Source organism: Saccopteryx leptura, chromosome 11 (assembly GCF_036850995.1).
Source record: "Saccopteryx leptura isolate mSacLep1 chromosome 11, mSacLep1_pri_phased_curated, whole genome shotgun sequence".
Taxonomy (NCBI): Eukaryota; Metazoa; Chordata; class Mammalia; order Chiroptera; family Emballonuridae; genus Saccopteryx; species Saccopteryx leptura.
Genome location: NC_089513.1, coordinates 70327050 through 70347133, shown reverse-complemented (window position 1 = coordinate 70347133; position 20084 = coordinate 70327050). Strand labels below are relative to the sequence as shown.

The 20084-nt window shown below is 50.8% G+C and overlaps 2 protein-coding genes across 3 annotated transcripts; one reads left to right on the top strand and one right to left on the bottom strand.

The window, feature by feature from the left end:
• Positions 1-438: 438 nt before the first annotated feature.
• On the top strand, positions 439-6225 carry LOC136383256 (glutathione S-transferase Mu 1-like). 2 transcript variants are annotated; one of them, XM_066352912.1, is made up of 8 exons: positions 725-876; positions 1094-1169; positions 1557-1621; positions 1932-2013; positions 2109-2209; positions 3050-3145; positions 3230-3340; positions 5257-6220. In XM_066352912.1, the coding sequence occupies exons 1-8, from the start codon at positions 841-843 to the stop codon at positions 5344-5346; spliced, it is 657 nt and encodes a 218-aa protein (XP_066209009.1). In that variant the 5' UTR covers positions 725-840; the 3' UTR covers positions 5347-6220. The 2 variants fall into 2 exon arrangements, with proteins under 2 accessions (XP_066209008.1, XP_066209009.1); XM_066352911.1 differs by lacking the exon at positions 1094-1169 and having other exon boundaries at positions 439-876; positions 5257-6225.
• Positions 6226-14435: 8210 nt separating this feature from the next.
• On the bottom strand, positions 14436-17826 carry GSTM3 (glutathione S-transferase mu 3). The gene is made up of 8 exons (XM_066352428.1): positions 17710-17826; positions 17283-17358; positions 16839-16903; positions 16077-16158; positions 15884-15984; positions 15510-15605; positions 15310-15420; positions 14436-14629 (listed from the first exon to the last, which is right to left on the bottom strand). Exons 1-8 carry the CDS (start codon positions 17764-17766, stop codon positions 14531-14533), a joined length of 687 nt encoding a protein of 228 aa, XP_066208525.1. The 5' UTR covers positions 17767-17826; the 3' UTR covers positions 14436-14530.
• Between the last annotated feature and the right edge of the window lie 2258 nt (positions 17827-20084).

Here is a 20084-nt window from a genome sequence, read left to right as displayed (position 1 = left end):
CCCTTCCCTCACATCCCCAGTGACCACTGTCTGGTCCATGCCAGCCACATCTACCTGGCTGGCAGGACTTCTCCGGGTTAAGCCTCAGTTCCCTGATTCTTTGCAGGGGCTGGTTCTAGATTTAGAATCACAACTTAGACCATAAAGTCAATGGATTTATTACATTTTTATCCTTATTGCCCTTAGACACTTGACTGAATTGTGGGTCCTCCAAAGTGCATGGAAGGAAAACACTGAGACTACCCATCTCTCCACCCCCCCACCCCCCCCCCCCCCCCAGTGCTCTTGAAGAGACGTGGCCTCAGGGATTGTAAGTCTGGAAAGAGTTTTGAGTCTGGATTGTCTTCGTGGGACAGGTGCTGCTTTAAGGGTCGGCCCTCTTTGGCTTTAACTGGGCAGTCCGAGCCTCCTGAGCCCTTGTGAACTCGGCGGCGGGACTAGGCGGAGCCATGAGGCGAGGGGGAGGAGAGGGATTTTATAATACAGTTAGACTTTCTCTCAGGCTCACTGCCCACTCGTGTGACTGAGCCGAGGTCTGAGTGCGGCCCGGAGCCGCGGAGCGGGCCATGACACCGAGAAGAGTCTGAGCCCGGCGTCCTTGGGTGTTAGGAGCTCAGTCTGGGCTCCCCGGTCCCCAGGGCTGAATCGTAGATATGGACTATTTCCTTAGGTCCGAGATCGGCGGCCTCCCCAGGAGTCACTTGGTTTCGGGGGCGTGTAATGGGCGGGGCGTAGAGGCGGCGCCTAGACTCAGAAACGCGTGGACTGTGCAGGAACTGTCCCAACGCTCCGGCAGAGTTCATTTTCAAGACTTCCACTCAGTGCGCGAAAACCAGCACCATGGCCATGACTTTGGGTTACTGGGACATCCGCGGGGTGAGCGAGGGTCCGCATGGGCGAGTGAGATGGAGCGGGCGGCGGGGAGAGCCTGGGCTCCGGGGCGGTCCCTGCAGGGTCCTCCTCGCGGCTGGCAGAGCCGAGCCCCGTCGCCCGCCTGGCCGGGTGTTGGGTGAGGGGCAGTACCCGGAGCGGAGCGAGTCCCGCGGTCGGAACCCCGGATCGCTGACCTCTGTCCCACCGTCCCCCTCTCTAGCTGGCGCACGCCATCCGCCTGCTCCTGGAGTACACAGACTCCAACTATGAGGAGAAGAAGTTCTCGATGGGGGACGGTAATGGCATCTTCGTGTTCTGACTTCGACCCAACCTCTGATATTTGGTCGCAAGTATCCTTGCCCCGGCCACTTGTCGCTCACCCCTGTCTCCTTCCACCCTCTGAGGGTGGACCCTAGCCTTCCAGGCAGGTCAGGAGAGGGTATTGATGGGTCCCCTGTGTCAGTAACTGCGACGACACTCCTAGTGCTGGCCTACATTTATGGAAACCTTGCCCATGTAACGTCCTGAGACTTTTAGCATTCTTTCCTCAAACCTGAGTGAGAGACTTAGTGTTCAGATTGCAGACCCCCTGGTCAGGGCCTGGCCACTGACTGCTCTGTAGATCCTGGGAAAGAGGACTGGCCTGAGGGGATGTTTGTTTCACTCCATCTTCTCCACCACAGCTCCCGACTATGACAGAAGCCAGTGGCTGAGTGAAAAATCCAAGCTGGGCCTGGACTTCCCCAATGTAGGTGCCGGTGTGAGCGGGGGGCACAGTGGGCAGAGAGAAGCTTGCCTCTACTCTGACATCTCCGTTCCCAGCTCAGACAGAGGTTCCAGGATGCAGGGTGTCTGCTCAGCCTCTCCGCTTCCTGGTTCTCCTCACTGCTTTCCCACCACGCTCTGTCTTCCAGCTCAGTCTTTAATTTTACAGTGTATTCACTTAGTGCCTCCCACGGGCTAGCCAGTGAGAGGTCAGATTTCGTCTCTGTCCTGAATGAAGGGAGAGGTTTCAGGGGAGCCTATGACCTGCTGACCTGTCCCTGTCCCCCTTCCAGCTGCCCTACTTAATTGACGGGGCCCACAGGCTCAACCAGAGCAACGCCATCCTTCGCTACATTGCTCGGAAGCACAACCTCTGTGAGTGTGGCAGTGGTGGGTGCAGGTGGGTGGCGGTTTTGTCTCAGGGCTGACTGGGGTGGGACGCAGAGTGAGGGTCTCTATGGTGTCCACAGGTGGGGAGACGGAAGAGGAAAAGATTCGCATGGACATTTTGGAGAATGAGGTTATGGACGTCCGACTAAAGCTGGCATTGATGTGCTACAACCCTGACTTTGTGAGTCCCCTCTTGCAGGGCTAGGCTGGATAGCATTTGATAGAAGACTGGATCTTTTGTCTCATCTAAATTGTTCCTTTTTGTCCTTGGGCTTATCTACATTAATCCTTGGAGCTTCTGATCCTCCAAGATGGTCGCAAACCGCCAGCCGTGTGACCCTCATAACCCCAGTGCCTCAAATGAAACTTCTGACCTGGTTCCCTTTAATGTTAGGAGAGTGATTAGACTCCCTAGGTGGGAGTTCAGTTCCTAACAGTGTGTTCACCTTGTCATCCCAGCAGCACCTCCCTGACTCCTTTGTGCATCAGGACACTTTCTCATCAGGCGGCGTGGGGCAGCCACAGGGCCTCTGGGCCTCTCCCCGGTCCCTTTCTGCCTCTCAGAGTCTCCCCGTTGGTCCAGAAAGTGCTCAGGTGTCCATTGGTCACACCCCCCCCCCAACACAAACACAACTGAAACTTATCATTTTCTTCCCGAGGTCCTTGGGATCTGTGCTCTTTCGTTCTGCCTGACGTCTGAGTCCAGGGCCCGGCCCGGTTCTCCCAGCACTCCGGGGTCTGGCCCGGGGTGGGGCTGTTTGGAGATGAGTGGGGACGGGTCCAGGGACAGTGAGGTGTTTCTCTTTGCCTTCCCAACTGCCTCTCACGGGTGGGAGGTGGTACCCAGGCGAGACTAATGAACAGAATTTACGTTAAATTATACCCTGGCCCCGACCCAGGTATAATCGGGGAACATGGCTGCTCATTTGTGACAGCTGTGGCTCTGAGCAGCCCTGGGTGACCTGCCTCTCTGCCCAGGGAGTCTGTGTCTGAGGGTGGTGACAACTCCTTTGTCCCTCAGGAGAAACTGAAGCCTGACTACTTGAAGGGGCTCCCTGACAAGATGAAGCAGTTCTCGCAGTTTCTGGGGAAGAGGTCGTGGTTTGCAGGGGACAAGGTAAGGGGTGGGCTTTAGGGGGTGGTAGCTGACATTGTCCCGGGTTCAGGGTTTGGCGCCCATTCATGCTTTTCCTGTCCACAGCTCACCTATGTGGATTTCCTGGCTTATGACATACTAGACCAGCACCGCATATTCGAGCCCAAGAGCCTGGATGCCTTCCCGAACCTGAAGGACTTCATGGTCCGCTTTGAGGTGATGGCACTGATCCTCTTCCTATTTGTCTCTTCTGTCTTCCTGAAAATCCCTGATGCTTTCCCAGTCCTGGGGCTAAAATGGAGCATAAGTAGCATTCACTGAGGACTTGTTTATGCCAGGACCTGTGTACAGCGTTATACAGATACGGGCTGAAATTAAATGTTTACAACATTTCTACATGAGAACACTTATCACCTGTCCTTTATAGATAATGTACTGAGGTGACAGGGTGAGTCATTTGCTCGAGGTCACAGAGCCAGTACCGGCTGTGCTGGGCTCCCAGTCCGCCCCGGCGTCTGTGAGCAGCAGTCAGAGACTCCCCATTTCCTGAGCTAGAAACAAGAGCTCAGGCCCTTTTCCGGCCTGGGGTCCCAGCTCAGGAAATGGTGGATGAAGCAGGGTGTTCAGATGTTCATTTGTAGCAGAACTAGTGGCGCTGAGACACGGTAGGCTGATAGTAAGTACCAAAGAAACAGACAGGGTTTACTCCTTCTGTGATGGGCCCTTCCTTTGCCTCCTGTCTCCATTTCCTTCTTCCCTCTCATTAGCCAAGATAGTCTCACGGGGATGGGGTGACACTCATTCTCAGTCGTGTCCACTGAGCTGCTCTCTTCTCTGTGTGAGGCACTGTGTCAGGCACGGCGGGGTGCAGAGGTGACCCAGCCCCGCCTCCCGGGTCTCAGTGCAGTTGGAGAAGCACAGGAGTCCCAGCCGTGTGGTCCTGCAGTTCCACCTGGGTGATGGAGGGCCACAGCCTGGACCGCACCGCACAGCCCATGCCACTCACCCTTAGTCAACTCCCAGAGGAGGAACAAAGTCGGCTTTATTGCGGATTTGGGGAGTTGAGGCATTGTTAGTCCAAGAGGGTTCCCACTTACAGTCTGTCCCCTCTTTCTCATCAGGAGATCTGCTCTGTCAGCTGTTTCCCATCAACTCTGGGTCTGGTCAGAGGTGATCAGCCTTGGATATTATCCAAGATCTGGGAGGAGTGACAGGCTGGGTGGAGGGGGCTGCTGTGGGCTGTCTTCTGCACCTGTTGGGCCTGGGCCGTGGTCACAGGCTGTCCCAGGACCTCTGAGTGCTGTGGGACTCATGGGCACCTGCCCTGGGAAGATGGCTTCACAGCCCTGTGTGTCTAAGGCTTAGTAGGCTGCGGCAGGACCGGGATGAGTAGGTTGGGGACCCAGTGAGACTGGGCTCAGGTACCAGGCCACGCAGTTGGACTTTCTCCTTTCAGTGGAGCTCTCAGGGCCTGGCCTGGCTGCTCTGCTCCCCCTCCTCCTGTCGGCTTTCCTCTCCGTTTTGCTGAGTCACTGGGGGAGATGTGGCCTCTGCAAGCTGCACAGGCACATTCTGAGCCCCTTTGTTCTGCCTGGGGCCCTCCTCTGGCAGCCCCTGGGAGCCAGGAGCCTCCCTCTGCAGGGAGACTGAGCAGCCTGGGAGGGGGAGGGCCGCCTGTGTGGGAGGTGGGGAGGTGCAGCAGGCAGGGCTCCGTGTGTGTGTGTGTGTGTGTGTGTGTGTGTGTGTGTGTGTGTGTGTGTGTGTGAGAGAGAGAGAGAGAGAGAGAGAGAGAGAGAGAGAGAGAGAGAGCGCGCGCGCGCAGAGTGGGGGAGAGAGCGGGGCTGCTCGCCCTTTCCCCTGAGGACCAGTGTGGCCTGAGGGCGGGGCTTCAGCTTGTGTGTCTCCTTTCCCTTTTGATAAATGGTGGTAGCAGCACCTGCCTTGCAGAGGGTTGTAAACCTGTTTCATAAGGTCTAGTGGAAATAAAGCTCCGAGCACAGTGTGGGCTTACACGAGGTAACTCTTACTAAGACAGCACAGCATGGTTGTGAGCGTGGAGGGCCTGCAGGTTGGCTGTGAGGCCCTGGGTGGGGTGCAGACCCTGATGTTTCTCCGTCTTTTCCCACCGGCAGGGCCTGCAGAAGATCTCTGCCTACATGAAGTCCAGCCGCTTCCTCCCCAGGCCTCTGTTTCTAAAGATGGCCGTGTGGGACAACAAGTAGGGCCTGTCCTGTCCGGTTTGGGGAGCGAGGAGCACGCCGTCCTACTGAACAGCTGGACGTTTCTGTAGTCTTAGAACCATCTGCTTTGTCTCTTTTTTCCTTCTTTTAGCTCCCTTCTTTCCCCCCGACCCTCACCAGATGCATTACTGGCCCTCCTATCTGCTTCCCACCCCCCATGTCATCCTGGCCCTCTGAAGGTTCAGCTCCCCACTGTGCCTATTGATGCTCCCACCCCACTCGCCTGAACCCTGTGGTGAAGCCAGTGAGACTGACCTTCGCCTCACTGGTTGCTCTGCTTGACGAGCCCTACCAGACCCCTTGCCTGTAAATCTCAGTCCTGAGCTCCGGCCCCTGCCCTGAAGACCATGGTTGCCTGGGTGTGCAGGCCCTGCGCCACCAGCGTGGCCCCTGTCCAGCCCCGCCTGATCCCCAGGACAGCCTCCTCACACCTGCTTGTCTTGTTACTCCTTTCCAGCCACTGGACTCGGCAATGACCGCGTTGAAAGTTTGGGGCGTGTCCATTTTCTCTCTGCTGTCTGTAAGGGCTGGAGTGGGGGGCTGTGTGTGTGGGGTGGTGGCAGGGAGGGTGGCAGGTAGGCTTATGAGGCTCCTGTCTCTCTTCCCATACTGTGTGCCTCAGCTTGGGGTCTCTGCAGAAGAGGGGGCTTCCTACACCTGGGTCCCCCTTAGTTTCAGCATTTGTGGAGTGCTTCTTGTAAGCTTGTAGTACTCTGTGTCATGGTTCAGGGGGCTCTCAGGGGTGGGGAAGGGAGTTGAGCCGCCCGCGGCTGGTGTGGGGTCCTAGTGGATTACCTGTCACCCTTTCCCGCAGTGTTCCCTGCTGCAGATGCTCCTCCTCTGTGCTCTTACAACTTATCTCAATAAAACACCCCCTATTTGTTATAATTGTTTTCCTCTCCCACTCGATCAGAAATTCATTGAGGAGAGAATCCATGTCTTACTGGACTTTTTATTTATTTACTTTTTTTTTTTTTTTACTTTTTTAGATTTTATTTATTCATTTTTATTAGAGAGAGAGGGGAGAGAGAGAGAGAGAGAGAGGGGTAGATAGAGATAGAACAGGGGGAGGAGCAGGAAGCATCAACTCCCATATGTGACCAGGCAAGCCCAGGGCATTTCCAGGTCGACGCTTTATCCACTGCGCCACCACAGGTCAGGCCTTACTGGACTTTTTATCTCTAATGTCTATCACACTGCCTGAACGTTTATTCAACAAAAGTTGGAAATTTGGATTATCTCTGGCAAACTCTACAGCCATTCTTGGGATGTAGAGCTCTGGATATAGTTCATCTCAGCCACCATGGTTACAAAACAAAGCTCAAAAGACTTACAATGTACAGGTCTGGGAGAATGAATCCTTAGCTCTTTCTAACTAAGCATTTAATAGGTTTTAGTTGCTCTCTGAATAACTTCAACTGACCTGGGCAGGCCTAGTGTGGTGGACCAGAGGCTAGCCAAGCTGTGTGGTCAGGAGCTGGAGTGGGCATTTGATGTCAGGACACCTGCAAAGGTGTAGGAGTCACCAGGTAGCCATCTGACCAGCACACTCCTCAAACACTGGCTGGATAGATAGTGGAGTCCGGTCCTTTTAAGGTCCAGTCTTGAGGCTTAGCTCATAACAGGAAATTTGAAAAGAGTCTTGTTGGGCTTTTGTCAAGCTGATTTCTGCCTGCAACTGTACCTCTTGCAGTTATTAAATAAAAAGGGAGCTATGGGAATAATGCTAAAAGTCATTAAGAAAGAAATGATTATGAAAGATAAAACCGGTAAGATAACAGTTCAGCAAAACTAACCAAGGCTTATGAAAATGATAAGATAAAAGATAGTTAAGCCACAAGTTTATTCAACTTTTTTTTCCCTGCAAGCAGCTTTGTTGTTTCCATTTGGTCCGATGCATGCGAGCAGCTCCAGGGGGGTTACAAGGATGCCTGGGGGTTGCAGGGAGAGGCTCAGACAGAAGCCAGACTCCAGGGGGATGCAGGGGGTCCCCTCAAAGCCCCCTGGGCTCCAGAGGCTCTCCATCCTGCTTGAGGGGGAGCCTTTCAAAGACATGCTCGCCCAGCCCAGCCTGGGGGCGCCAGCCTGCGGGGGTGTCAGGTGTCGCCCATCTTCCTGATGAGTTCCACCTGCTCACCCGGGAGTGGTTCTCCAGGAAGCCGCAGAGCGAGGGTCTGTGCGGGCAGAACCCTGGGGGTGCTGATCCAAAAGGGTCTGGTTCAGGTTCTTCTCCAAGGCCATGGTGGCTTCGTGGCGTCCTGAGTGTCACCCCACTGCATCCTGGGAAGGCTTCCGCACGTCCTGGAAGAGAATGCGGCCACCATGCTGGTTTTGCATCTTCAAGAGACACTAGGCGTCCTCACGCTTCTCCTCGACTGACTCGCAGAAGGAGTGGCCCGTGCCCTCCAGAGCCACATGGTCGCAGTTGACACAGAAGCCCAGAGAGAGGTTGGTGTGGGAGGCCCGCAGATGCAGGTGGACCAGGCGGTTGGCGGCAGCTTCCACCTGGCGGAATAATTCTGGTGAATTTGGGAGCTGATGGTTGTTGGGCAATAAGAAGTTGGAGTAAAAAAATGTTGTTGGCTGGTCTCATAGGCGGAGGGTGCCGAGGCGGTTCTGAAGGTGGTGCCGGGAAAGAGGTCGGAGGGTGGTCGGAGGCGGGTGAAGGGGCGGCCCTGCGTCTGTCCTGTCCAAACACTGTGGCAGCAAGAGAGGGGTCCGGGGGCCGCCGAGGGCACTGCATTTAATACACTTTAACTTAAAGACAGGAGGGGTAAGAATAAAAAAGGAGTAATGGCCCTGGCTGGATAGCCTGGTTGGTTAGTGTCATTCCCATAATGCAGGGTTGGTGGTTCAATCCCCGGTCAGGGCACATAGAGGAACAGATAGATGTTCCCATCTCTCTCTCTCCTGCTTCCTTTCTCGCTAAAATAAATAAACGAATAAAATAAAGAAGAAGTAATGGAAATTAGGAGTGACAGTATGATAAAAGATAAGCAGAGAGAATAAAAGTATGAAATCAGAGTAAAGTGGATATAGGTCCAGAACAGGTGTTGGCAAATATTTCCTGTAGAGGCCTAGAGAGTAAATGTTTTTGCTTTTTGGGTCATGTGATCTCCGTCAATTCCTCACCTACCACTGTAGTGTGAAAGCCTCCAGAGACGATATATACATGAATTGGGGGGGGGGGGCTGTATTCTCACAGAACTTCTAAGATAGATGGCTAGCATTTCCCAACTCCTGATCTAGGAAGCTCAGATTAAAAGGGCATAGCTACAGTAAAACCTATATATTAGATTTGAAATATAGTAGGTGATTATCAAAGAAAAAACCTCCACAATTTTCTAAACATTGTGGTCAAAGTCATAAAAACTAAAAACATACTGGTTAAAGTCTGAGGTAGAAACAGTAGAATGTATGTACTTCAAACCAAAAAATGATTTGATTGTGGCTGGAGCTGGTAGAGGTCCCAAGACTTAGGATTCTTTGGTGCCTTGTGACCGTGCTCACCCATCATTCAGTGAGTATCTTCCCCTTCTAGAATGAGAACGCAGCATGGGGGTCTCCTGCACGGGTCTGTAATCACCCATTGATAATTACAAGTCCCTGCCTACTAGTCCTCCATTATTAGCAGAGAAAGGCAGAGCGGACAGAGATCCCGAGAAGGGGAGGAGTCCAGGCTGTTGGGGCAGCCCTGCTCCGCGAAGTTACTCAGGCTCTTTCCTTCTTGTGGCTCTGACATCCCCAACTCGTCTCCTTGCTTGAAGCCATATCATGAGTGTGGAAAGGAAAACAGCAAAAACCCAACGCAGCAACTTCCCACTATGCAAGTGAGGCGGAATGCATATGTCACAATCCCTCGTTCTCCTCGTGAGGCTCAGCTGGGTGGTTCTACCTGGTCACGGAGGTAGACCCATGTTTCAAAAGAATGGACTTTAATGGCCAACTGCAGTTGTTCCCACACCCAGAGAAGCGAGTATAAAGGTTAACCCCTGTCCAGATGAAACTGTGGGGTTATGCCAGTGGTTTAAAGCAGGGAGGACAGAGGATAAGGAATTAAAGATGTTGTTTTCAGATATACCCAAGGGGAGTGGCATTTCACGGTTCCTTGTTGCTGAAACAGGGAAATGGTTTAGTAGAGGTGTCGGGTAGCACATGGACTCCCTGGGAGGCCAGGGGTTGGCCTTGGAGGCTGGGCAGCCAGGAAGTGGGCCTGCCTGCCTGTGGGATTGTTCTAGAGAACACCCCACAGCCACTGCTGAGCACAGACACCCGAGGCCCTACCTGTGACATATGACACTGCATGTGAGTGTCTCCCCACTGCTGCCTCCAAAATCCTGATCCTTTCCAGAAAACAAACTCTCAGGGCCTGCTTCTTTAAGACTCAAGTCCTGCACCTCTGTGTGCAATTTGCAGAGCCCAGGTTCCAGGCCTAACAGCCACAAGGAAGGCTGGAAGGGCAAGTGAATTAGCAGGAATTAAGTTCTCCTGGATACGACTAAATAGTAACAATGACTTAAATAGGACAGATGCTCATTTCTCTTGTAAGGAAAGCTCTGGAAGTGGACAGTTAAGCAATGGTAATGTTAGCTTCATAGTCGCCTTAAGGACTCAGTTTCTTAACTTTCTGCTTCCTCATCCTCAGCGGGAGGACTCCATGCTCTATGTCACCTCATAGCGCAAAATGGCTGCTAGAGCCCCATCACATCTGCGTTCCAAATAGCAGGAGACAGAAGGAAGAATGGGGGTTGTTCTTTCCCTCCTAAGGAAACTTCCTCAAAGTAACATGACACTTCTACTTACATGTTCTCAATGGCTAGAACTTAATCATGTTGGAAATGACATCTTTTACTTAGGCAGTAATGTGCCCAGCAGAGATTCTGTGACAACTAGAAGATGGGGAGGCAAATATTGGTGGGACTTAGAACAAGAGAAATTCCCCACCTATAAGAAGGATGTTTCAAAGATGCAGAGAATAGATGCCCACTGCAGACACACTCTTTCCATATGTGCATTTCAATATATATATATATATTTTTTACAGGGACAGAAAGAGAGTCAGAGAGAGGGATAGATAGGGACAGACAGACAGGAACAGAGAGATGAGAAGCATCAATCATCAGCCCTTTTTTGTTGTGACACCTTAGTTGTTCATTGACTGCTCTCTCATATGTGCCTTGACTGTGGGCCCTCAGCAGACCAAGTAACCCCCTGCTCAAGCCAGCGGGCCTGGGTCCAAAGCTGACTAGCTTTTTGCTCAAGCCAGATGAGCCCGCGCTCAAGCCGGCGACCTCGGGGTCTCGAACCTGGGTCCTTCCGCATCCCAGTCCGACGCTCCATCCACTGTGCCACCGTCTGGTCAGGCCATATGTGCATTTCTAAATAATCACTACAATAGCCAGCACCAGAAAATGCTCCCGCCTAACATAATGCAACCATCCCTGTACAAATAAAAACACATCCACTCTCTTTTGCCCCAAACAGAGACAATGCAAAGTGTCATCAACTACTGTGCCCACTTCCAAGTTTGGGAATCTCTGGGTAACATTCAGATCGATAATTTGAAAACAACAGACTAAAGCGTAACGTCAATGACCGCCAATTCACCCTGCATACAGTAGTAAGGGAATGGGAGGTGGAAAAAGGGAAAATTAGGTGAGTTCTATGATGTAGTCGGAAACAGCCTGCACTCAGAGGTGCAGATAAACTGTTCGCGTTTATTTACAATGCTCATGGGATGCCCTCCCTTGGTGAGACGATTCGGAAGAGATGTTGCAAAGTAAGGCTTTTATTTTTATTGGTATTAGCCAATCTCTGCATTGGTTCTTGTCTCCATCCCCCATTTTCAGTTTTACTATCGTCCTACTTTTTTGTGTGTGTATTTTTCTGAAGTGAGAAGCGGGGAGGCGGAGAGACAGACTCCCGCATGCGCCCAACTGGGATCCATCCAGCATGCCCATCCAGGCCAACTTTGCTTCAACAGAGTCTTGGCTGCGGGAGAGGAAGAGAGAGACAGAGAGGAAGGAGAGGGGGAAGGGTGGAGAAGCAGATGGGCGCTTCTCCTGCGTGCCTGGAACGGGAATCGAACCCGGGACTTCCACAGGCTGGGCTGCCGCTCTGCCGCTGAGCCAACGGGCCAGAGCCTGTCCTACTTTATTCTTTAAAAATTTACTTATTGATTTTTTTAGAGAGAGAGGAGAGAAAGAAAGAATGAAAGGTGGAGGGATGGTGGAAGAGCAGGAAGTATCAACTCATGGTTGCTTCTCGTTTGCACCGTGACCCGGCAAGCCCAGGGTTTTGAACCAGCGACCTCAGCATTTCAGGTGAACACTCTATCCACTGTCCCACCACCGGTCAGGCAGCCTGTGTTTTTCTAACTCCTGTGGCGTGATGAGTGAAATGTTTATTGATAACAGACCGAGAGAGACCTGCCTGCTGCCACATGGTAACTCAAGACTTGGAAGCAGAGACTAAGAAGGGCCAATCCTGATGGTCCCAGAACGACTCCTGTGAACACTAATTGTCATGCTCCTACTGAAACAGCCCTGGTGCTCCCACTGACTCCACTTTGTGGGGTGGCCCCAACACCCCCCTGGTAGAGCAGCCTCCTGTCTGAAAGGCCCAGCAGCCACCGTGTGTTTCCTACCCCCTTCCAGGGCCCTTCCCATTTGAAACAAACTTTGGAAAGAAGTGGACAGAGTTTCAGTCACAGTTCAAAAAAAATTTTTGTTGTTGTTAATACAATGGAAACACTACACCACAGAAATGAGATACAGACCTGTTCTAACTTTGCTCAGACTTCTACCACAACACGAACGTGATCCTGTTGGATGCATTTCTGTCCCTCTGTACCATGTGAAACGCTCCCTCCTGATGACCTTGGCTTGACCCTCTATCTCCAGGTGGAGCTGCACACCGCACCTACTCACTGGAAATTTGAGTATACACACATCCATTGAATCCTCTGTTTTCCTAGGGTTCAGCTTTTTATTGACGTGACCAGGCAAACCCAGGGTTTTGAACTGGCGACCTTAGTGTTCCAGGTCACGCTTTATCCACTGCGCCACCACAGGTCAGGCTGGATACAGCCTTAGAGATCTTTGCTGGTCCTTGGGACCTCCCTGAACCTGAACTTCTGTTCTGCCTCCAAGCATGTCTATCTGAACCGTCTCTACCTGGTTTCAGAACAGGCTCTGCCTTTTTTTCCATGTTGTCACCCAACCAGAACGGAGAATTTAAAAAGTGCCTTCAGGGCATTAAGCACTTATTTGAAGCAAACTCTTCTTTTGTTCCAATTCTCATTAAAACAAAGGCAAGCAACACATTGTGTGGGTGCTGGGCTCAATACAAGCTCTCTCTCTCTATATGAATTTGCTTGAGACACAGTCCTTACTCTCAGGCAACTTACAGTTTAGTGATGGAGACAGACATTTAAACAAGCATTTAAAGTTCAATGTGGTTAAGTACTGATCAAGGAAAAAGTGGAATCCTAGGGGAACAGATTTTAAAATAGGTACATTTAAATTACCCTTGGGTGCTGGAGAAACGTTGGTCAGGAGAAAACAAATCTCAGTGGCTTAATACACTTTGTTTTTTCTAACTCGAGTCAGGTCTCGCCTGACCAGGCGGTGGCGCAGTGGATAGAGTGTTGGACTGGGATGTGGAGGACCCAGGTTCGAGACCCTGAGGTTGCCAGCTTGAGCGCGGGCTTATCTGGCTTGAGCAAAAAGAAAGCTCACCAGCTTGGACCCAAGGTCACTGGCTCGAGCAAGGGGTTACTCGACCTGCTGAAGGCCCATGGTCAAGGCACATATGAGAAAGCAAACAATGAACAACTAAAGTGTCGCAATGAAAAACTGATGATTGATGCTTCTCACCTCTCTCCGTTCCTGTCTGTCTGTCCCTATCTATCCCTCTCTCTCTCTGTTCCAGTAAAAAAAAAAAAAAGAGGTCTCATGTAGTCAACAGGGGCTCTGCTGTTTGTGATCTAACAGAGAGCTAGACTGATGGAGGCTTCAGCGGGGCACCTGCTCATCACAGTGGTCAGCATATACACTGGCAACGCATGCCCTGGCTCTGAAAGCGTCTTCCTGGAAAATGTATTTCATTGGCCAAAGCAAGTCACAAGTAGAAAATGTTCTCTGCTGTAATTTGAAGTTTCTTGGATAATAAACATTTTTTGATTTGAGAGAGAGAGAGAGAGAGAAAGAAACATCGACTTATTTCACTTATACACTCATTGGTTGATTCTTGTATGTGCTCTGATTGGGGATTGACCCCACAACCTTGTAAACATCTTTTTAACTTTTTGGGGGGCCATCAATGTCCCTATTTCTATAAATTGTTTTGTTCATAGATATTTGCCCATTTTTAAAAACTGAGTTGTCTTAATGATTTTTAGGAGGGGTCCTTTATATAGTCTTTTTTATAGTCCTTTAAATCAGTCCCTTGTTATCTCATTTGTCATTTAATTCTGCTTATTTGGGCACTAGCATAGAGAGTTTTAAAAGTGTGATATTGTTCAAGTCTTTCCTTTTATGGCTTTTTCTTGGTGTCTTATTAAAACTTTTCCCACCCTTTGATCACAAACATTCTTACATTTTTATTAATACTTTTCCAGCTTGTATTTAGCATTGGGCCTCAAATTCCAGATGAATTCATTGTAGTGAGTGGTGTGAGGTAGGGTTCAGTTATTTTTAATTGCTAAGTTAGCTCACCGGGTTGAAATACTGTCTTCATCACACTAGATTTCCATATATAAGGGTCTGTTTCTGAACTCCAGTTCTGTGAAGTCCACAGTACCAAACAGTTTTGCTCAATGTCATCACCAGGTCTTCACAGGGGCTCCAGTCCCATGTGACACACCAGTCCTCTACATCTGTGCAATCTCACTCTGATTTCCAGTGCTCACCCTCAAGTCTTGGGCAGGACCCTCTAGCCGCTGAACACCTTCGGGGGGTGGGGGGTGGGGGTATCAATGTCGCAGGGACTGAATCACATCTTAGTAATTCTCCATGTACCCTCGTTCTCTTCCAGCCTCTACTCCCAAGAAAAACCCAGTGGGACACCAGTAGCCCCAAGCACTATTTATTAAGAGCAGAGAAGAAAGCGCACAGGCCCCTGGGGGCAGGAGGGGACAAAGAAGCTGTGTGAGCAGGCTTCCTGCTCAGCATATTTGTTTGTTGCCCCACTGGGCCATCTTGTTGTTGATGGGCATCTTGAAGAAGCGGTCAGACTGCATGTAGGCAGCGATCTTCTCCAAAGCCTGAAGGGGAAGCACAGAAACGTTATAAAGACTAGCACAAGCCCTGGCCAGTTGGCTCAGTGGTAGAGCATCGGCCTGGTGTGCAGGAGTCCCGGGTTCGATTCCCGGCCAGGGCACACAGGAGAAGCGCCCATCTGCTTCTCCACCCCTCCCCCTCTCCTTCCTCTCTGTCTCTCTCTTCCCCTCCCGCAGCCAAGGCTCCATTGGAGTAAAAAGTTGGCCCGGGTGCTGAGGATGGCTTCATGGCCTCTGCCTCAGGCGCTAGAGTGGCTCTGGTTGCAACAGAGTGACACCCCAGATGGGCAGATCATCGCCCCCTGGTGGGCGTGCCAGGTGGATCCCGGTCGGGTGCATGTGGGAGTCTGTCTGACTGCCTCCCTGTTTCCAACTTCAGAAAAATATAAACAAAACAAACAAAAAAAAGACTAGCACAACCCAACAGACCCATTCCAAACCAGCGGCAGTCACATGCTTCCTGTCCACTCCACCCTTTCTTGTAAACAGTGCCTTCAGGGTATAGAATCCAGGTCTTTCTTAACACTTAAAGGTTTGGAGGTGTCCAGCAATTGATCCCTTTAGGCAAAAGCTGGTGCTGGACAAGGATCTACCACAACAGGTTCCCTCGGGGGCCAGAGGAGCCTCTGTTTCTGTAGGAGAAAGATGCAAGAGGTATCCATCACCTCAAAACGGCACATGAAAGCCTTCAGATTCGGAAATTCGTCCAGGCACTTGGGCTCAAACATGCGGTTCTGATCTAAGACATCATAGGTGAGGAAATCCACAAAGGTGAGCTGGAGGGAAAACAAGATGGTGAGGTCCGGGGAGTTCACAAGCCACCTGCAGACACAGAAAGGCATTCTCCCCTTTCCTCTCTTCCTACCTTTTCGCCTGCAAACCATGAGAATTTCCCCAGGAATAAGGAGAACTGTTTCAGCTGTTCAGGTAGCTGGTCCAAGTACTGAGGCTTCAGTTTTTCCTGGGAGAGAGTGACAATAGCTGTCATGTTCATAGCTAATCGGGCACAGGCCAGTGATGGACACTTAGGGGACTTCCTCTCACTGCCACCAGGTAGGGGTGGCAGGATGGAAAGGAGGGGTTTGGAAAGGAAGAGGGACAACACCAGAGTTAATGACAAATCCCCACAGAAGATGAATTCTGTTTCCTATTCTGACAGATTGGGTTGGTGGGAAGGTAGCAGCAGCAGAACGGAGAGTTAACCCGGACTCCACGGTGCCTGCTGCTAAGGGAACTCACATGGTCCGAGTGGTAGCAGATTCTAACCAGTTGCAGGCGGAAGTCCATAACTTGGTTCTCTATGATGTCTACTCGAATCTTTTCTTCTTCAGTGTCGCCGCCTGCAGGCCAAACGACAAGAAATCACTTTTGGCATGTCCACTCCCAGGTGAGCAACCAGCCTTGTCTCCCTCACCAATCCTTCCCCACTCACACATGTTGTGCTTGCGAGCAATATAGCGCAAAATGGCGTTGCTCTGGGTGATCTTGTTCTTCCCATCCATGAGGTAGGGCAGCTGCAAGGAAAAGCACAGGTCAAATGAAACACCTGACTCTCTGTCCTGGGGAAGGCAAGACTGGCAGGGAAGTGAACAGTGGAGAGAAGATGCCGTGTTAGAAGGAAGAAGAAAATAAGTAGATGGTAGCTATTGGGTCCTCACCTGAACTGACACAGGGGTTCTTAATCTCTGTGCATGTGCATGTATATGTGTGCCACGTACCCTTTTGCAGAATAAGGTTTTTAAGTACATAAAGCAAATTATATATATCTATTTACACAATTTATAAAAACATTAGGAAAATTGTAACAGAAAACTATGTGCCTATTAGTGAATTAAACAACAAGCAGGTGTAATAACTATCACAATTTCAAGGTATGATGAATATAAATATTTATTTACAACATCTACAACATATCCAATATAATATAAAAAACACCTGGTTTCTAATAGTGACAAAGTGACAGACATAGCTAACAACCAGTGTCACTTACTGCCTGTATTCACAATAGAATTGTTAACTTGCATTTAGTGGTTAGTGGAAATGAGAATGTAATTTTTTTTTCTCTATCTGAATTCAAGAACCCCTGAATTCTATTTATCTTATCTAGGTTAAGAGCCCCTATTCCAGATCCCTCTAGATAGAGAGGGAAGAGACAGCCTTCCCTTCTGGCCCCTCTTTTTCTAAAGTCACCTACGTTAGGAAAGTCCAGGTCTAGCTTGAATTTCACATCCAGCCATTGGCTTCTATCATAGTCAGGAGCTGTAAGAGAGAGAAGGAAGTGGGACCCAACCTCCTTAGCATCCCACCTGAGGACAGTGGAAAAGATCTAAAGAAATAACCTCGTCCAGACAGGACAGCTCACATTCCCAGGCCCGGAAAGGTTAACTGTTTAATCTCGGGGGGCCTATTCGGTTAAGTGTTAAGATGGGGTTGGGCTGTGGCAGAGAGAGAATCCCAACTCCAGATAAAGGATGCGTCTCTCTCAACGCAGGACAAAGCAGAGGGCTTCGAGGTGACTGGGGCTCTAATGCTACTTGACATCAGCGTGATGCCACCTTCAGGGCACAAGAAGACAGGGCCTGCTGGATGGCCGGCCTGGCTGCGCGCGACGGCGCCCCGGCACCCAGGGCAGCCTTACCTTCCCCGCACGTGTACCGTTTCTCCTCATAGTTTGTACCCGTGAACTCCAGGAGCATGCGGATGGCGTGTGCCAGCTGGGGAAGAGAGCAGGGTCAGCGCCTGCGCAGCTCCCACCGCCCCGAACCTCCACCCTCAACGTCCTCCACCCGGGCTGCCGAGACCCTGCATCCTGAGACCCTGCATCCTGCCGACGTGGTCGTTAAACCACCCCCAGACCGGCCCAGCCCGGCCCGGCCCGGCGGCTGTCAGCCCTCAGCCCCTCCTCCGCGGGTCCCCGGGTCCCAGGGGCGGAGGCTGGCCACTCGCGAGGGAGGCTGGGCCCCGGGACAGCCCCTTCTTTGGGGGGGGACCGCGGGCCCTGAGCCCCGGCTGCCTCTGCGTCCGTCCCCCTGACCAAGCGGCTCGACCGTTGAGAGGACACTCACCCCGCGAATATCCCAGTAACCCAGAACCATAGCCGACTTAGTCTTAGACGAGGCCATGATGCCCTTCTCCGTGCCTCTGGGGACCTGCAAGAAGGCGAGGGCCAACGGGCGGCGGGACTTTATAGCCGCGAGAGTGGGCGGGGCCAACGGAGCCCTGACTCCGCCCCGCCGTCCTGGTGCCGCTCCTAACGGGTGTCCACTGGGTCACGCGCAGGCTCGACTTCTGCAGCCCCTGGGGATGGGGCCCTGTGACCCCGAGGTGAGACAGGGAGGGGGGCGTGGCACGTGCTGGGGGACCTGGGCTTGAGACTGCGGGTCAGGGTGAGGAGATTGCCCACAGCCCAAGCAGTGAGAGCCCTGGATACCGCGGGAGAGAGTGAGATTCATGTTCTAAATATTGATCTAGTGGGTGGGGGTCGGGGGAAGGTGAGCAAGACCGTAGCTCTGACCACCAGGGAATCCGCGCCGTTGGTAGGCAGGTTGTTGGGGGCTGGATAGGAGTCCAGAACTACTTGCAAGGTTCCTGGCCCCTAGGGTCTGCGCAGCATGGCCACCACTTAGGACTGGAAGCCTCTTCCCCGCCTTGCCCATGTCTGGGAAGTCACATTTCTCTGTTAGTCTGGCTGAAGCAACCTTGGGACTTTTTAGAAGGACATTTCACTGAAAAGAAGAAAGGAAGAGCCTGACCAGGCGGTGGCGCAGTGGATAGAGCCTCGGACTGGGATGTGGAAGGACTCAGGTTCGAGACCCCGAGATCGCCAGCTTGAGCGCAGGCTCATCTGGTTTGAGCAAAAGCTCACCGGATTGGACCCAAGGTCACTGGCTCAAGCAAGGGGTTACTCGGTCTGCTGAAGGCCCATGGTCAAGGCACATATGAGAAAGCAATCAATGAACAACTAAGTGTCACAAAGCATAACAAAAAACTAATGATTGATGCTTCTCATCTCTCCACTCCTGTCTGTCTGTCCCTGACTCTCTCTCTGTCTCTGTTAAAAAAATAAAATAAAATAAAAACCATGATCTTTAAAAAAAAGAAAAAAAAAAAAAAAAAAGAAGAAAGGAAGAAAGTGCAATCAATGCACAGGGGCAGAAAAATTAATAATGCCGGAATCTCTCCTCCCAAGATAACAAAGGCCAGTCACAAATTAGCTTGAGGTATAAGATTCATTGAATACTGATGATGTGCCAGGCAGCCATCTAGGACAGTGGTTTTCAACCTCTTTATACGCGGAGACCTGTGACCATAGAATTATTTCGGGGACTGCTAAGGCAGAAATCACCCTGAGTATAAGCAAATTTGACTAAGATCATTGGGTCTGTAGTCTTCATATAACATCAAGGTGGTTAACTCACGGACTGGCACGAAATTTTTGGCAGAGCAGCGTTTGAAAAACACTGATCTAGGTATTTCTTATATGTTAGCCAATTTATTCTAATTCAGACTTCACAACTTTGTGAAGTAGGTTTTATAGAAGGAGATAAGGGAGGCCTGGAGAAACTATAATAGGTGAGTTGCCTTTCTAAATTCTCACATTCTCATGGGTGGTGGCCTGGGATTCAAACGTAGGTCCGCCTAGTTGCCAAACTTGTGTCAGTTCCACTGAACTTGGACATCCAGACAGACCCTCAACTTATTTCAGTCTTTGCTGAGAAATCTGGGGAGCTCTGGGATAAAATACTTTTTTTTTCCCTGGGCCTAGAGGGTTTGTTTGCTTCTAGGACTCCTTCCACTCCATGAAACCCAGAGGACAGTGAGTAAATATCTCCCCTCCCCATCCCAAGAAATGAACATTTCTGACTAACTTTTTACCCTTGACAGACCCTAAGAGTCTTACCTGTGTTTCTCTTTTCGTGAGAGAAAAGAAGTGATTTTTCTGAGGCCAGGAACTTGAGGAAATGACATAGGCAGTCCATAAATGAGGGTAATCTGGGGCCTCGGCAATGTTACGGTCTTGACAAATTCAGCTAAGAAATCCTTATGGAGACATCTTAAGAACCCCGAAGGGGCCCTTGATCCACAGGTACATCAAGCCTTCTATGTAGACTGAATCACTGAAAGTACAACCTATTATGTGTGGAGTCCATTCCATGGCATTTATGAGATTAAAGACTGCTAAGTATACCCAATCGTAGAAGCCACAGACAGTCCTGAAACTTCACTTAACCTCTAAGACAGTGGTTCTCAACCTTTCTAACGCCGTGACCCCACGATACAGTTCCTCATGTTGCGGTGACCCCAAACCAAAAAATAATTTTGGTGGCTACTTCATAACTGTAATTTTGCTACAGTTATGATTCGGAATGTAAATACCTGATATGCATTATGTATTTTCTGATGGCTTTAGGCGACCCCTGTGTTTTGGTTGCAACCCACA

Bases quoted from the DNA above. Each gene is read 5' to 3' on its own strand.
- LOC136383256 (XM_066352911.1), top strand. From the start codon at position 654: ATGGACTATTTCCTTAGGTCCGAGATCGGCGGCCTCCCCAGGAGTCAC. The intron at 877-1,556 runs GTGAGCGAGGGT...TCTCCACCACAG, and splicing joins GTTACTGGGACATCCGCGGG to CTCCCGACTATGACAGAAGC. The intron at 3,341-5,256 runs GTGATGGCACTG...TCCCACCGGCAG, and splicing joins ACTTCATGGTCCGCTTTGAG to GGCCTGCAGAAGATCTCTGC.
- GSTM3 (XM_066352428.1), bottom strand. From the start codon at position 17,766: ATGGCCTCGTCTAAGACTAAGTCGGCTATGGTTCTGGGTTACTGGGAT. The intron at 17,359-17,709 runs GTGAGTGTCCTC...TCTCTTCCCCAG, and splicing joins GTTACTGGGATATTCGCGGG to CTGGCACACGCCATCCGCAT. The intron at 14,630-15,309 runs GTGATGGATACC...CTTCCCCTTCAG, and splicing joins CTTTCATGTGCCGTTTTGAG to GCTTTGGAGAAGATCGCTGC.